Source organism: Chaetodon auriga, chromosome 16, assembly GCF_051107435.1.
Source record: "Chaetodon auriga isolate fChaAug3 chromosome 16, fChaAug3.hap1, whole genome shotgun sequence".
Taxonomy (NCBI): domain Eukaryota; kingdom Metazoa; phylum Chordata; class Actinopteri; order Chaetodontiformes; family Chaetodontidae; genus Chaetodon; species Chaetodon auriga.
Window position 1 is genome coordinate 9,384,414 of NC_135089.1, and position 17,197 is coordinate 9,401,610.

General features: G+C 41.9%; 1 protein-coding gene across 1 annotated transcript; it reads left to right on the plus strand.

Annotated features, from left to right (window-relative positions):
* The first annotated feature begins 9,290 nt into the window (after window positions 1-9,290).
* Window positions 9,291-16,887, plus strand: LOC143333722 (immunoglobulin lambda-1 light chain-like). The gene is made up of 4 exons (XM_076751953.1): window positions 9,291-9,330; window positions 9,423-9,747; window positions 15,525-15,559; window positions 16,380-16,887. Exons 1-4 carry the CDS (start codon window positions 9,291-9,293, stop codon window positions 16,703-16,705), a joined length of 726 nt encoding a protein of 241 aa, XP_076608068.1. The 3' UTR covers window positions 16,706-16,887.
* The last annotated feature ends 310 nt before the right edge of the window (window positions 16,888-17,197 follow it).

A 17,197-nucleotide genomic window follows, 5' to 3' on the forward strand; every position in this document is an offset into this window, starting at 1 on the left:
AGACAGATTCAACTCTAAAGCCTCATCAGACACAGATTACCAGTTCATCATTAAGAGTGCAGAGGCAGGAGACACTGCTGTCTATTACTGTCACACATGGGACAACTCTACTAAAGAATACGTATCACTGTGATTTACACTGTACCAAAAACCTCCTCACGAAATACTTCTGCTTTCTGACTCTCTTACGCTTCCACTGATAACAGAGCCACAAAGGAACTGAGTGAAGCATCTCATCTGAAATCCATATTGACTTTTTCTTTATTGTTTGTTGGTGCTGGTCACAGATTCTTCCATCCCTGTGCAGTACACTTATGAGAACCACATTTTCTGCCTTTCTTTGGCATGTAGGACACCAGGGATTTGTCAGCTGTGAACCTAAAGGAACTGACAGCTAAGCTGAGGTGGGAGCTCTAGCTTGTTCTTGTCGTTGTGTTCCTGCCATCGTCAGCTTCCTCTTGATGAGCTCCTGCTCCAGTTTGTGAGAAATAAAAGTCATCACATGTGATGTTGTGACCATGATGTTGAATCCCTGCATCGTGTCCTAGACAACCTGCATCCCAGTGCTGCTGACTTCAGTTTGCCCACAATCCAAAGACGGGAGTGAAAGATCTCATCATTGTCCTGCTTCACCTGAAGGGGCTGGGTGGCACTGTGAGAGTCATGCTCTTTGATTTTTCCAGGGTGTTCAAGACCATCCAGCCTGCCTTGCTGGAGTGCAGCCTGATGAAGTTACAGGTAGACACTCACCTGGTGGCCTGGATTGTGGGCTATCTGACTGGTTGTCCTCAGTATGTTAGACTGGCTGCGTGTCTGCAGAAGCTCTCTGATCTCTGCCGTTGTGAGCTACATCAGTGAGGAGAAGGAGTCTGAGTGCAGGGGTGTCATGGACTCCTTCATTGAGTGATGGCTCATCTCCAGTGAGACAAAGGAGCTGTTGGTGGACTTCAGCAGCTAGAAAACACCCACTACACCTATGCCCATCCAGGGGGAGGATGTCGAAACTTTCCAGGGTTAGAAGAACCCAGAAGGCTGTGCACAAGAAGGTCCAGAGCTGACTCTACTTTCTGTGGAGACTCCGGTCATTCAGTGTCTGCAGCCCCGTGCTGAGGATGTTCTCGCAGGCTGTGGTAGCCAGAGCTGTTTCCTTCGCTGTTGTTTACTGGGGCAGCAGGGTGAGGAGTCCTGAGGTGGCTCCAGGCTCTGTTTCAGCTCTGCTGGTTTAATTATGGGACATTATGCAATATCATGGACATAATCATGGAACATTGTGAATTTAATATGTACGCACTTGTATATACACACCTGTACTTTACATTTGATATCATCTATGATCTGTACCATTTACCTGTTTACATTTCTGGCCTTGTGTATATTTTGGATTTGCAGACTTTGTGTCACTGCACATGAGTAACAGCCATCTGTGTCAGTGTCATATTTATCATGCAGGCAGCCACACAGGGTGGTTCATTCACTGGGCAGCTTAACCATTCAGCTTCACCACTTAACCCTTGTGTTATGTTCACTTTTTGGACCCTCTGGTACTGTTCGGGTCAAATTGACCCGGGACATTATTGTTGGTTTTAAAAGAAATACAAAAATAAAAATTAACAGAAAAAAACTCCAACATATATTGTCTTTATCTCAATTCCAAGCAATATAGATAACATACATGATAAATGTTTTCAATTAATCTCTGCTAGATAACATTTAACAGTGGAAGTGTCATTCGTTTTTTTGTGATAAAGTCCACTATAATAAAGCCTTGGGTGGTATTTATGCTTATCTATGAAAAAATGAAATGAAACAATGTTTTCATTGATGTTTTTTGTTTTAAACTTATATTCTCAATTGATTTTCATCAGAATATGCTCATATTCGGGTTTTTAAAAACCCGAATATGACCCCTGGGTTACTCCTTTTCTAACCCGAATATCTGGTCGTGTATACGCCTATTGGAATATCCCCATCGAACGGAACATTAATTTGTGTTCTGCGCATGTTCTATTTGCAAGGAGTCTCGAGGAGGAGATAAGTCACCTCGTAAGTGTGGTGAAAGACATGAATATCATGTCTTTTGTAGACGGTAGAAAGTACCGGGATGTTTCAGAAACCGGAATATTGACCATAACCCGAATATTGACTGCATGTAAATGTAGTCTGTGTGTACTACAGATGTACTTTTTGCATTTGCTGCATGTGGTCTGTGTCACAACATGAAGTAAGTGTGTCTAAACAACACATGATGCACAGATCTTCAGTGTGTGTTTACCATCCTTATTATGTTAGCAGCTAACATAATAAGCTCCAAGGCCCTTTGAGCAGAGAATCTTTGGCTCATACTGCTGGTGGAGATTGTGGGTGAACTGACCTATGATGTATGATACATCTGGTACAGTAAGAGAAAATTTTCCCAGGTTCCAATGCTTCAGAGGGTAAAAAGAGCAGGAAAACCTGTATTGTGTGTGTGTGTGTGTGTGTGTGTGTGTGTGTGTGTGTGTGTGTGTGTGTTTGTGTGTGTGTCTGTCTGCCTGTCTGTCTCTCTGTCTGTTGTCTGTCTATCTGTCTGAAAAAGAGCGGGAAAACCTGTATTTTGTGTGTGTGTGTGTGTGTGTGTGTGTGTTTGTGTGGGTGTGTGTGTGTATGTGTGTGTGTGTGTGTGTGTGTGTGTGTGTTAGTGTGTGTGTCAGTCTGTCTGTCAGGCATTGTATGCATGCGGGTCAAATTGACCCGAACATCCTATGAAGGACATAAATGTGTAGGGGGTCTTGTATCATGTCAAGTCAATTTTTTTTTTTCTTTCACATGTTCTTCACATAAAATAAGCCAAGGCCATGGAGTTTCAGGTCAAAATGTTGTATCTTTGTATCATTTTTCTTTTTGTAAAAATTTGAAACGGGTCAATTTGACCCGAACACCACATAAGGGTTAAACACCCATATTTCTCCTCCTGCAGGCTGCTGATTGGCTGGTCTGTTGGCTGTGGGTCAATCTCATCCTCTTCAAATTCAGTCAGAACCATGTTCCTCACAGTCAGTTCAGTCTTCAACACTCGCTTCTCTCCTCCTCTTCTCCTGTTGGGGCCTGTCTGGTGTGCATTCAGTGGACATTGAAAACTCCAAAATGGACTGAATTACACTGGGAGGGAGATTAATGAGACACAGGTGAAAACAAATGAGGGACAGATGACAACAATTAAAAAACCAAAAAAAATAATAAAGTAACATGTGACAGATAAGGTAAACCCTCAACATGAAACAGGAACCAAATACAAACACAAAAAACTAATTAACCAAATCATGACAGTGATGATTGTTCTTTACTGTCCATGCATATATATCATATATCATCTCCACTTGATCTACTCTGCACCACTGCACTGTGGTGTTCTTGTTGGGATGTACAGAAACAGTCTGACATGAATACAGATGAAATAGATGATGTTCATTGTTGTTTTACATCATTTTCTTCTCTTGTATGTACGCATGGTGAAATGTTTATTATGACCTTTGTTCAGCTTTGTTCTGAGCTGTATTTCTATTTCTGTGTACGTACATTGAGAGCAACAGAAAACCAATTCCCTGTTACTGAACACTGTTTACTGCTCATACTGAAATAAACAACTGTGAGAAACCATCAATCTCAAATCCAGCAACATCATATTTGTCATGTGATCATATTCCTTTAAGTCTTTTGACTCAAACATCACCTTAGAAAGAGCATTTGTACCACCTCCGAGAATATGAATACTGATGAACTCCTCCTCCTCCTCCTCCTCCTCCTCCTCCTCCTCCTCCTCTTCTCCTCTCCTCAGTGTCTTTATAAGCTTCAGTCTCTCTTCTCCTCACACTCCAACCCTGCTCACCTCTCAGCTGGACAGTAAGGGACGTTTACAGCACACACTGACAACATGCTGGGGACCCTCTGCACTCTCATCACTGCTCTAACATGTAAGATATTCTTCTCATTGCTTTTATAGCTCAGATTTTCACACACAAACCTTTCACTCATGGATTTTTCTGTGTTTGTTGACAGGTGTTGATGCAGTGATCGTGCTGACCCAGACGCCTGCTGTCCACACAGTTTCTCCAGGACAAGAGGTTGTTCTCAATTGCAAAACTGATTCTGGAAATTCTGTCAGTTGGTATAAACAGGTTCCTGGTGAAGCTCCTCAGTATGTTCTGAGCTTTTACTATTCAGACAGTGAACCCAGCTTTGGAACAGGATTCTCCTCAGACAGATTCAACTCTAAAGCCTCATCAAACACAGATTACCAGTTCATCATTAAGAGGGCAGAGGCAGGAGACTCTGCTGTCTATTACTGTCAAACATGGGACAGCTCTGCTTCTGCAGCTGTATCACAGTGATTTACACTGTGACAAAAACCTCCTCACTAACTACTTCTGCTTTCTGACTCTGACACGTCCACTGATAATAGAGCCACGAACAAGCTCAGTTTAACATCTCACCATTTACAATCATTTGTTTTCAGACATTTAAATGCTTTTATTTGGTTTCTTCCCTCAAGAATTGAATTGAAGACAAGTCCATATTTCTGACATTTTTGCATCCATTCTTGCATAATAATAATAATAATAATAATAATAATAATAATAATAATAATAATAATAATAAAGCACCTTAAAAAACACTCCATCATCATGAATAATGAAAGCAGCACTCAGACAAAGACTGGTGATGGTTCAATACAGTTTATGTAGGATAGGGTAGAATTGGGAAAGGTGAGATGGATTGATGGTGAGCTAAGCTGGAGTTTACGGTGGAGTGTGTCAGGTGAGTGAATGGCTGGCAGACAGTGGACAGAGCAGAGCTGAACGGCAGAGCAGGGAGAAGCACAGCAGGCACAGAGAGCTGAGCTGTTGGCTGGAGAGTGGACTGGTGAGACGCTGAGCAGGACAGACAGACGGAAATCACAGAGAATGAGTGAACCTGAACACAGGTTAACACAGGATTAATCACAGATACAAACAACACGAGCAATCACAAAACTAGAGCTTCAGCAAACTGAAGGATCTGGAGACGAGTGGCTGAAGAACCAGGGTTGATGTTGTGCAGGGTTGATGAGTTGACGGGCTGCAGGTGAGCGGCTTGGAGCAGGTGTGTCTGCTGAACAGCAATCAGGAAGTGAGGAGCAGAGGAGAGCTCCGACCACAACACATCCACAGACAAACACACAGAGAAACAAAGAGGGGAGCACAGGAGACACGAGGTCAGGGAGAAAACACAGGAAACACCAGGAATAACTGAACTTCATGAGTTCACAAAAATATGGATTTTAAACTGTTTGCAATTTTCATTAAAAACTCATTTGGATGTTGTTACATTTGTACACAAACTGTTGAACCTGCATTTACAAAGTGGACACAACATGTTCCCACTTCTGTCCTCTGGTGGGCGCTACAGAGCTCTGTACACCAAAACAACCAGACACAAGAACAGTTTCTTCCCACAGACCATCACTGATGAAGAGTCAAATCAGTCACATGGTGTCAGAAACAATCACTGTGCAATAACCCTGAAACACTAAACATCCACAGAACCTGAATTATAAATGAAGGATTTCAGAGTTTCAACAGACATTTTTCAAACAAATACATATCAAATACAAATGTGAGTATGCTGCATACACACATGTATCCATGTGTGGCGAGGGAGAGTAGGAGGAGGTGATTGATCAGAGTACTGTATGTATGCTTGTACACAATAACTGTTGCACGACAACGCCACCCCGGGAATTTCACCCAGGGAAATAGACACACAGGTCCGTTTCTACTGATGGGCAGAGACGTGGTTCCAAGGGTTAAAGGACAAGTTTATTAAATTGTATTTTTAAAAGCAAACCATTCATACAGGGAGGAAAAGGGGAAACCTGATCAGGAGCTGAGGCATCGGGGTGGGCGAGTGCTAGTGAAGGGGGAGTGAGCCAAACAAATATGAAAAAGTAATACCAACTTAAAACACCCACACACACACGTGATGGACAGTGAAGTGACCAAATCCCAGGGGAGCACAGCACACAAACCGGAGGACACCACCACCTTTCACCGGCACCGTCACCACCACCGGCCTCCAGCAGCTGAAAAGGGGGAAAACAAATTAGTGGGACGGGGGCAACAACAGAAGAGAAACCAACAAAATCATTCAAAATCAAACCAAAGTTCAAACAAACCAAAAATATACAAAAATAAATCGTTTAAATTAGAACTTATAATAAACAATACCAAGGGACAAACCCCTCAAATTAACCCAGCAAACATAAGAAACAAAGGAGACAATTGAAATCAAACTAAGTCAAATAACTAAATGAATGGGATGAAAGAAAGAATACAAAATCGAAATAAACAAAATACAACCAAATAAACCTAATGTAAATAACACAGGGACAGGGAGAGTAGGAAACACGCATGCATCCGGTTAAGAAAGAGGGACGCAACCCCGGTTAAAAAGGTTTATTAAACTCGCGGGCCGAGCCGCCGTGGCAAGACCACTCGCTCCGCCAGAGCAACGCGGAGGAAACCTCTTGTGGAGACAAAACAGCAGTGGCCCCAGTCAGCTGATTATCACGGCCTGATCGCCGTTTAACCTGTTGAAGATGGGCATACGCGCACACACACAAGGGAAGCGAGAGGGCTGCAGACAGTCACCAGAGCTCTCAACCACACAAAGGCCACGCACAGGAATAAACTCAGGGAGGCACGAAGCGGTGCACAGCAATCTGTTAAGGACCGACAGCTCTGACCCGGAAATGACGCGTCAGGTAAAGTGCAGAGAGGACGGACCCGGGGAACGAGCTGTCGCTTTTATACGCCGCTCGTTCCCTGATTGGCCGTCGCCCGGTTCATTACGTGCAGCAGTGCATAGATAAATAAACAATATTTCTATGCTGCTACACATGCATATTGTCACTACATGGTTATAAAGCAACCTGTTACATTTAACATTCAATACTTATTCCAGCACTATTTCTACTCCAGACATTGTTTTATGTTTATTATTTTTCAAACAGCATCTTAAAAAGAACATTTGCGAGAATATTAACAGTGATGTAAACTCCTCCTCCTCCTCCTCCTCCTCCTCCTCATCCTCCTCCTCTTCTCCTCTCCTCGCTGTCTTTATAAACTTCAGTCTCTCTTCTCCTCACACTCCAACCCTGCTCACCTCTCAGCTGGACAGTAAGGGACGTTTACAGCACACACTGACAACATGCTGGGGACCCTCTGCACTCTCATCACTGCTCTAACATGTAAGATATTCTTCTCATTGCTTCTATAGCTCAGATTTTCACACACAAACCTTTCACTCATGGATTTTTCTGTGTTTGTTGACAGATGTTGATGCAGTGATCGTGCTGACCCAGACGCCTGCTGTCCACACAGTTTCTCCAGGACAAGAGGTTGTTCTCAACTGCAACATTCAGAGATATGATCGTGCTTATGTCAGTTGGTATAAACAGGTTCCTGGTGAAGCTCCTCAGTATGTTGTGGGTTTTTTCTACGAGAGCAGTTCACCCAGCTTTGGAACAGGATTCTCCTCAGACAGATTCAACTCTAAAGCCTCATCAAACACAGATTACCAAATCATCATTAAGAGGGCAGAGGCTGGAGACTCTGCTGTCTATTACTGTCACACATGGGACGACTCTGCTAAAGAGGACGTATCACAGTGATTTACACTGTGACAAAAACCTCCTCACTAACTACTTCTGCTTTCTGACTCTCTGACACATGAACTAATGCTCTCTATAACTACTCTACATGAGACTTTAAAAACAACTAAAAAACCAGCTTCATCAGTTTTTCTTGAAAGACCAATTTCACATAAAAGTTCGCTTACTAATCTCTCTCATTACTGAACACAATGAAATCATTAAATTCATCCTTGTTTTCTGCTTTTTGTTTTGCAGCTGTGTTCATTTGCACGAGACAGCACAGTGAAAAACACCAACGACTGGTGAAGATTCATTCTTGACCTTGGGTCAGGAGCCAGGAGAGTGAAGGAGGAAGACCACGCCCAGACAAACAAGCACGAACGCCGAGTCCACATGGGTGTTTTTCAACAATGTAGATTTTTCATTTTGTCCACATGCAGACAGTTTTAGGTCAGCTTTTGGAAGACTCCTTCCAGGGTGAAGATGATCAGAAACTCAGTTTGCAGTTTTGACGTGTTGACAGGGAAAACCGAGCGTGCACCGTTTTCTCCTTTGTTTGTAGAAACACTGACAAACACAGACAAAATGTTGATGTGGCGCTTAAATAATGCTTTTTTCTCCTTGAAGTTTATCCAATTCAACATCAGAATTGCACCACTGGATGCAGAAAATTCCTTTGACAAAGTCAGCTGGACATTTCTTTACATGCAGAAACTTGGTTTTGAGGAGTCGTTCTCTCAGTGGATCAAACATCTCTTTAACTCTCCAACTACATCGATGATAATCAATAATCACACCTCTCAACACTTCACACTGCAGGGGCCAAAAGACAAGGATGGCCACTCTCTGTATTATTTTTTTCCATTTTCATTGAATCTCTTGCAGCTGCCATTTGACAAACCATTTGTGCTATAGGTATGCACACAAGACATTTTCTGCAGATAACATCCCATTTTATCTAAACCCTCAATATCTTTTCAACAGTCTTTAATCTCACATCCACATCCTTTCACATCATTTCTGATGGCCTCATGAATTGTAAGCAACTAAGAATGTGAATTTAATTGCTTACAGTGTTCAAGATGTTAGAAAAATCTGATAAAATGAGCAAATGAAGCTCAGTTTTCATCCTCCGTCAGTGAAGCATCACCTCTCTGCTCCTCCCTCTCTTCCGTCCCAGGATGCACCTGCAGGCCTCCTTTACTTATTTTTAGCTGCATGTAAATGAAGAGGTCAAGTGTCAGCTCTCTGTGAAATCAGAGGGAACTCAATTCAATCCCTTTTATTAAGAAGTGAGCAAAGAAACAAATCCATGACAGTAAAAGTGCAGGAAGTCTTTTCCAAATCATCATGTTGTCATATTTTGGGGTCGGGGGGAGACATTGTCTACAGAGACAATAATGGAGACAGAAAAGACTTTTCCCTTCACAGAAGATAAGAGAGCAAGAAATGTGAATGCAGATTGAAGCAAAGCTCCTCCTCCTGTCAGTCACTCTCAGTTTCAGTGTTGTCTTAAATTGCTCCTCCAGCACCTCCTCTCCTCATCCTCCAAACCCTCTAATCTGTCAGCAGGAAGCTCACTTTCCAAGTTCCAAGGCCATTCTCAGCACACACTGACAACATGCTGGGGACCCTCTGCACTCTCATCACTGCTCTAACATGTAAGGAGGCTGACTTACTGCAGCTTTGAGCTCATGTTGGATTCATCAGTCTGTGTGTTTCTCTTGACTTCATGTCATCTTGTTGTTTCCAGGTGTGAGTGGTGTGACGGTGGTGACACAGAAGCCTCCTGTTGTGGCGCTGAGGACAGGAGAGACAGCCACCATGGACTGTAACCTGGGCACTGTCACAGGCAGTGCTGCTCGTTGGTACAAACAGATTCCAGGAGGAGTTCCTCAGTTTGTTTTATATTTTCATCACAGCGATAGTTCTCCCACCTATGGCTCTGGTTTCTCGTCTCCAAAGTTCACATCGACTCATCAGTCACAAACAGATTATCGTTTGATCATCAACAATGTGGAGGAGGGAGACTCAGCAGTCTATTACTGTGCTACATGGGACAACTCTGCTAAGGAGTGGGTATCACAGTGATTTACATTGTGACAAAAACCTCCTCACTAAACACTTCTGCTTTCTGAGTCGCTCACAGGTCTTGACTGACACTCAGCAAACAGCCAATGCTTTCTGTAACTTCCCCACACAAACATTTGCTAAGTATAAACAATATTCACAAGTGCAAAGGCAGGTCATGAGTTATTAAACTGTTACAAAACTCACTGTTTACAGAAAATACTATTTTAGATTTACAAATGAATGATGTTTTTCCAAGAAATTAATGACAGGACTCATTTTTAATATGGATCATGCTAAGCTGGTGAAAAAGGACAAAGTGTGATCAAACTGAGATAAGGGATGAACAGTTGTGTTTACTCCAGCTTCTTATTTTCTACCTGTCATATCACAAAGTTCCTGACGAACAGGAAGCAGCAGGTGAGACTGGAGAAAATCACATCCTGCTGTGGCGTCCCTCAGGGATGTGTGCTCTCCCCACTGCTCTTCCCCCTCTACTCCAACGACTGCACCTCAGGACGCTCGTCTGTTAAACTCCTGAAGTCTGCAGACGACACAATGACCATCGACCACATGATGGTGGTGAGTCTTCATATAGATGGGAGGATGGACAGCTGGTCCTCTGGTGTGATCCACAATCTCCCAGAACCCAAAGTGCACGTCCAACATCACCACAATCAGTAAAAAGGCCCAGCAGAGGATGAACTTCCTGTGTCAGGTCAGGAAGTTCAACCTGCCTCAGGAGCTGCTGGTCCAGTTCCACACTGCAGTCATCCAGTCTGGACTCTGTTCATCCATCACTGTCTGTTTTGGATCGACCACCAAACAGGACAGAACAGACTGCAACAGACAGTCAGGACTGAAACATGTCCAGAGTCCTGTGTACACGTTACAGCTGACTCTGATTGTTACTCAGCACTGTTTATTGAACATATTGTCATAAACTACTGTGAGAGAAAACAATTCTGAAATCCAATGAAGTCACATTTAGCATCTGATCATCTTTACTTCATGTCTTTGAAATGAAACAGCACTTTAAAGAGAACATTTGTATCAACCCTGAGAATATTAGCACTGATGTAAAGGTCATCATCAGACCTGCAAAAACAACAACAACAAAACAAACTGGAACAAACTGATTTGTAGATAATAAGTGAACACAGATGAATCCTGTCATTTATTCATGACTGAAACCAGTGTTGAGTGTTGAAACTCCTCCTCCTCCTCCTCCTCCTCCTCCTCCTCCTCCTCCTCTCCTCAGTGTCTTTATAAGCTTCAGTCTCTCTTCTCCTCACACTCCAACCCTGCTCACCTCTCAGCTGGACAGTAAGGGACGTTTACAGCACACACTGACAACATGCTGGGGACCCTCTGCACTCTCATCACTGCTCTAACATGTAAGATATTCTTCTCATTGCTTTTATAACTCAGATTTTCACACACAAACCTTTCACTCATGGATTTTTCTGTGTTTGTTGACAGATGTTGATGCAGTGATCGTGCTGACCCAGACGCCTGCTGTCCACACAGTTTCTCCAGGACAAGAGGTTGTTCTCAACTGCAAAACTGATTCTGGAAATTATGTCAGTTGGTATAAACAGGTTCCTGGTGAAGCTCCTCAGTATGTTCTGAGATTTTACTATTCAGACAGTTCACCCAGCTTTGGAACAGGATTCTCCTCAGACAGATTCAACTCTAAAGCCTCATCAAACACAGATTACCAGTTCATCATTAAGAGGGCAGAGGCAGGAGACTCTGCTGTCTATTACTGCAACACATGGGACAGCTCTGCTTCTGCAACTGTATCACAGTGATTTACACTGTGACAAAAACCTCCTCACTAACTGCTTCTGCTTTTTGAGCGTCTCACACATTTCCTCCGATAATAGATTCAAATAAACCCAGTGTGCAGTTGTTTCCAATAAAGTTGTGACCCTGTGTGAAACATGTTTTGAAGCAGAATGTGATGAATATTCAAAATCCCATGTTTTATTGAAAATAACACAAAGACAAAATATAAATGTTGAAATGGAGAAATTTCATTGTTGTCTGATTATGACATCCTCATTTAGAATTTGATGCCAGCAACAGCAGTGTCCCAAACTGTTTGGAAATCATTTGCTTTCAAACATTCAAATGCTCTGATTGGTTTTCCTGCCACATTGATTCAAGTATATATTTTGAAATTGACTATATTTATGAAGCGTTTTTCTACTCTGACAACCACTAAAACAACACTACACTCGTCTGCATTCACCCATTCACACACATATTCACACGACCCGCCGAGGCCTCCTGCTCATTATGAGCTTTTAACCATTCACACACACTCACACACCAATGGCACAGCACTGGGAGGAAACTGGGCTTTAGTGTGTTGTCCAAGGATACTTTGACATGTGGACTGCAGAGGCTGAGGAGTGAACCTCCGACCTTCTGATAGGTGGACGACCGTTCTACCTCTTCACACCTTTACTCATAATGTCTGTCATTCTTTTTACAAGTCAGACTTCAGCTCTTTGTGGTGTTCAAATTTCTTTTGTTGATCAAATGTTTGCAGGTGTAGCACATCAGCAACATTGATTTTATCACAATAACAAGGTAAAAATGTTTCACAGATCTCAGTTACAAGCAATTTACACACATCGATCTGAGCAGCAGCAAGATAAATCGCCCCATGGAGTCCAGACGCTGGTGATGGCAGATGACTCTGTTGACTGACAAGCTGATGATGATGATGAAACGATGAAAGTGAAGATCTGCACAGACTGGATGTGAGGATCTGATGAGAACAGCTGATATCTTCATTGACAGACCCTGACAACGTCAACAAAGACATCATGAGTGACCATGTCTGAGAACAGTGAATGTATAATCGCTTGAGCAATAATAATAATAATAATAATAATAATAATAATAATAATAACGTCTTAGTGATGTTGTTTTCTTGATTTTGGAGTGCCAGCTGCTCCACCTCCCTCTGTGCATTGTCCCATCATCTCTGCTGATGAGGCTCATCAGTTTCATGCCGTCCATAATATCTTGATAATATAAATGGAGTCATATTTGGTAGAGCAGTCACAAGTCATCAGCATGCTGCATGTTCACATGTATCCATGCATATTTGTTCGGATCCTACTGACCTGTTCTCTCCTAGTGTGTCTCCTTGCCCTTTTCCTAGTGTTATTGTTGTCTGTCTGTTCTCCCCTGTCTGTGCAGCAGGTTGTTTCCCTGCACCCAGTCAGCTCCGCCCCCTCAGGGGCTCACCTGAGAGGCATGTTCCTGATTAGGCACAGTACTTAAGGAGAGAGCCCTCTCCCACCTCTTCCGGATTATTCCTCTGTCCATGGCTGTGTCTGGTTGTTCCCAGTGAGAACGCTAACTACCCTTTAACTGCCACTCATCATGTGCTCCTGTGTTTCAGTGCCTTCCTGCCGCTTCAGCGCGTGCCTTGCCTCAAATCCGCCTTGTCGGAGCTCCCTTTGTTCTCTCCTTTTGAGTGCGCCTTTAGTTTATTTATTCTCCACTCCTCACTGGTGCACTTTTTGTTGTTATTTATTGTTATTTAATTCTCGTTTTACTTGATTGCTGTGTTCAGGTCTGCATCTTTGAGTCCAAACTAATTTGTTAGGCAAAAGCTTCACAATATTATCACTTCATGGTTAAAAGGTAACCTGTTACATGAATCATTGAATACTTATTCAGCACAATTTGTACTTTAGATATTTCTTGATGTTCATTGTTGTTTTCTAGCTTTTTTCTCTTGTATGTACGTATACTGAAATGTTTATGTTGACCTTTGTTCAGCATTGTTCAGCTTTTTTTTTTTTTTACAATAATACTATTATTAATAATAAATGCATTGTGAGCCAGTAAAAACTTTACACTTTCATATATACCTTTCTTCAGCTTTGTTGTGTGAGCTTCGTGACTATTTCTGTGATCGTACATTGAAAGCAACAGAAAACCAAATAACTTAGTGTTTAAACATGATTGTTACTGAACACTGTTTGCTGCTCATACTGTCATAAACAACTGTGAGAAACCATCAATCCGAAATCCAGCAACAAAATATTTATAATGTGATCCTATTTTTTGGTCTTTTGACTCAAAAAGCATCTTAAAAAGAACATTTGTACCACCTCTGAGAATATTAACACTGATGTAAACTCCTCCTCCTCCTCCTCCTCTTCCTCTTCTCCTCTCCTCAGTGTCTTTATAAGCTTCAGTCTCTCTTCTCCTCACACTGCAACCCTGCTCACCTCTCAGCTGGACAGTAAGGGACGTTTACAGCACACACTGACAACATGCTGGGGACCCTCTGCACTCTCATCACTGCTCTAACATGTAAGATATTCTTCTCATTGCTTTTATAGCTCAGATTTTCACACACAAACCTTTCACTCATGGATTTTTCTGTGTTTGTTGACAGATGTTGATGCGGCGAAAGTGCTGACCCAGACGCCTGCTGTCCACACAGTTTCTCCAGGACAAGAGGTTGTTCTCAGCTGCAACATTCAGAGAGATGATGGATATTATGTCAATTGGTATAAACAGGTTCCTGGTGAAGCTCCTCAGTATGTTCTGAGATTTTACCATAGTCAAAGTTCACCCAGCTTTGGAACAGGATTCTCTTCAGACAGATTCAACTCTAAAGCCTCATCAAACATAGATTACCAGTTCATCATTAAGAGGGCAGAGGCAGGAGACTCTGCTGTCTATCACTGTCAAACATGGGACGACTCTGCTAAAGAGAGGGTATCACAGTGATTTACACTGTGACAAAAACCTCCTCACTAACTACTTCTGCTTTCTGAGTCCCTGACACATGAACTAATGCTCTCTATAACTACCCTACATGAGACTTTAAGAAAAACTACAAACTTGTTTCAGCAATCTCAATTTCATGTCAAAGTTTCGTCCAAATCTCTCTCAACACTGAACTTAATGAAATAATTAGATTCAGCATTTGTTGTTTTCTGCTTTTCATTTTATTATTTTCATTTGCACGAGACAAAAAAACCCAGCAACGACTGATAAACAAAGATAAAAAAGGAATTTGATTCATATTGTTGGGGATAAATATATGTGGTAAATATCTGTATTGATCAGTCAGTGGAAATGATGAATCACTTCTGTTTGTGGTCTCAGAGACTCCGTCTGTGAAACAAGATTAAATCCAATGGATTTGAATCAGCTCCATCTGTGTGATTGGTGCTGTCAGCACTTTTTATGCAGCATTTCACCTCCCAAACATCAAATCAGTCTCCATCAGTTCATGTTGTTGCAGTTTTATAACAGTCTGTTCATAAGAGGTCTAACAGGGAGTTTGACCTCTCTGACGCTGAATTGACCTCAAACATCAGAAATGTCACCATGTGTCAAAACATCTTTCACTTTTCTACACATTGAGTTTTAATGAGGTCATAAGAAGAACATATTGAGTATATTTGCACAGACAGCAGTGGGTCTGTGGGTCTCCAACAATGTCAACCAAACACAGGGTGAACACATCAATCAACTGCTTTGGTTGAATTTGGTTTTGGTTGAATTGACTGATGATATCTGGACTTTTAACATGTCCAGCACGAAAACAAAAGGATGCAGCAGAAGACCGAGAATCAGTCCTCAAGTCCAGCAGTGTTTGTGAACAGAAGCAGACTGATGAAGTGAACGAGATGTTGACAGTGAAAGTTGGTCTCAACAGGATGTTTCAGTTCCACTCCCCTCATCAGTGAGAGTCAGGAGGTTTTTGTACGGCCATGTGTACAAACTGAATCACTGTGGTATTCGGACAAGGCACCAAGCTGACTGTGACAAGTAAGTACTTTTTAACTGATCACAAAACAAGACAGATTCTCTGTTTCTGAGTCAAATTCGGTGAAAATCATCAATTCATATCAGGCTGACTGTTTAGAAAGTCAAACATGTTGTTGAGTGAATTTCACTTTGACTTCTTTTCATCTGCTTTGATGCCAGACTGTGTCTTTGAGGACAAAGTAAAGATCTGCTAATGATCAAAATGTGTTCAATGACATCTACAAATACTCTGAAGTGTTTTGATGGCTGAGCAATTTTAACATTTGGACAAAATGTACGAAATTATTTTATTTCTTTTCAAGGCTGATGACACTTTTGTATCATTGTAAAACCAAATGCTAAATAATCTGTCAAATGTAATTTATTCTGTCATATCAATTGACTTTAATTTATTAATGTTTACTTACTAATCTTCCAAACTTTTAGGGAATTTTTAAGTTTTTTATGTGAATGAATACAGTTTTTTTTTTCTCTGGATCATTAGACAGACAACAGCAAAACAGCTAAACGACCACTGATTTACTGTCGTGCCATTTGTGAGACACAGAAAGTGACTTCATGAATTTTTTCAACATAAAAATTATCCTGAATGAATCCAAATATTTCTAAGTTTGTAACTGATAGACTTTGTTTGAAACAGGAAGAGTGCTCATATTTTCGGTGATGATTTCAAAATGTTTTCACTCATTTAAAATGCTTCACTTCTTCACTGTGTTTGTCGTATTGTTGAAGAAAACAGTGAAATAATTTGCTGCTGTCGTGCTTTGTATCAGTGATTGGATTTGGAGTTATTTGATGAATGTCCTTGGTGTGTTTTCAGGCTCCAGCCTCCCTCCTCCTGTCCTCACAGTCTTCCCTCCGTCCCGTGCTGAGCTCCAGTCCAACAAAGCCACTCTGGTCTGTCTGTCCAGTCAGTCTGTGCCTTTTGCAGATGTGAGCTGGTTGTCTGGTGGGAGTCCAGTGAGCAGCGGGATCTCCACCAGCACCGCTGTTCAGCAAGCGGACCGGACTTTCCGAATCAGCAGCTCTCTGGCCATCCAGACGTCAGACTGGAACATGGATAAGGTTTACACGTGTAAAGTGTCTCTGGGCTCCCAGACTTCAGAGAAAAACATCGACAAGTCGCACTGTCCCACTGAAGAATAGCAGAGGAGCAGAATGAGCATTTCAAAGCTGCTTCTTTACTGTTTGTGCTGTTTGCTCATGACGAGGTTGACGTGTTAGAAAAGATGTGTCTGCATGCTTGTAATAAATGTTGTGACAGTGAGGTGGAGGTGTTGTATCAGCTTTGCAACTGCTGCGTTTGTCCAGACTCATTCAATAAAAAGTAAACAAACAAAAACTGTGGACGACAAAAGTGTTTGTATTTATTTGTTTTCTTGAAAACATCATTTAAAACAATAATGTTCATGTAGTATATGCTCTTCTCATTAGGGCATCCCTTCCCCCAGAGCTTGGAGATTTTTGTTGCTCGTAAATACCTTTAATCTAAAGATGGAGAGGCCATGATTATATTAGGCCCTCACCTGTTGTGCAGTATATGTTCTGCTACGACCATATTAGGTTTTTCGAACTTTCTGTATTTAGTTGTGTCAACACAACTCCCCTATATAATGCATGTCTGAGATGCTGTATGGG

Coding starts and splice junctions, on each gene's coding strand:
- LOC143333722 (XM_076751953.1), top strand. CDS start 9,291: ATGCTGGGGACCCTCTGCACTCTCATCACTGCTCTAACAT. Junction 9,331..9,422: donor TCTCATCACTGCTCTAACAT/GTAAGGAGGCTG, acceptor TGTTGTTTCCAG/GTGTGAGTGGTGTGACGGTG. Junction 9,748..15,524: donor GACAACTCTGCTAAGGAGTG/GGTATCACAGTG, acceptor CTGAATCACTGT/GGTATTCGGACAAGGCACCA.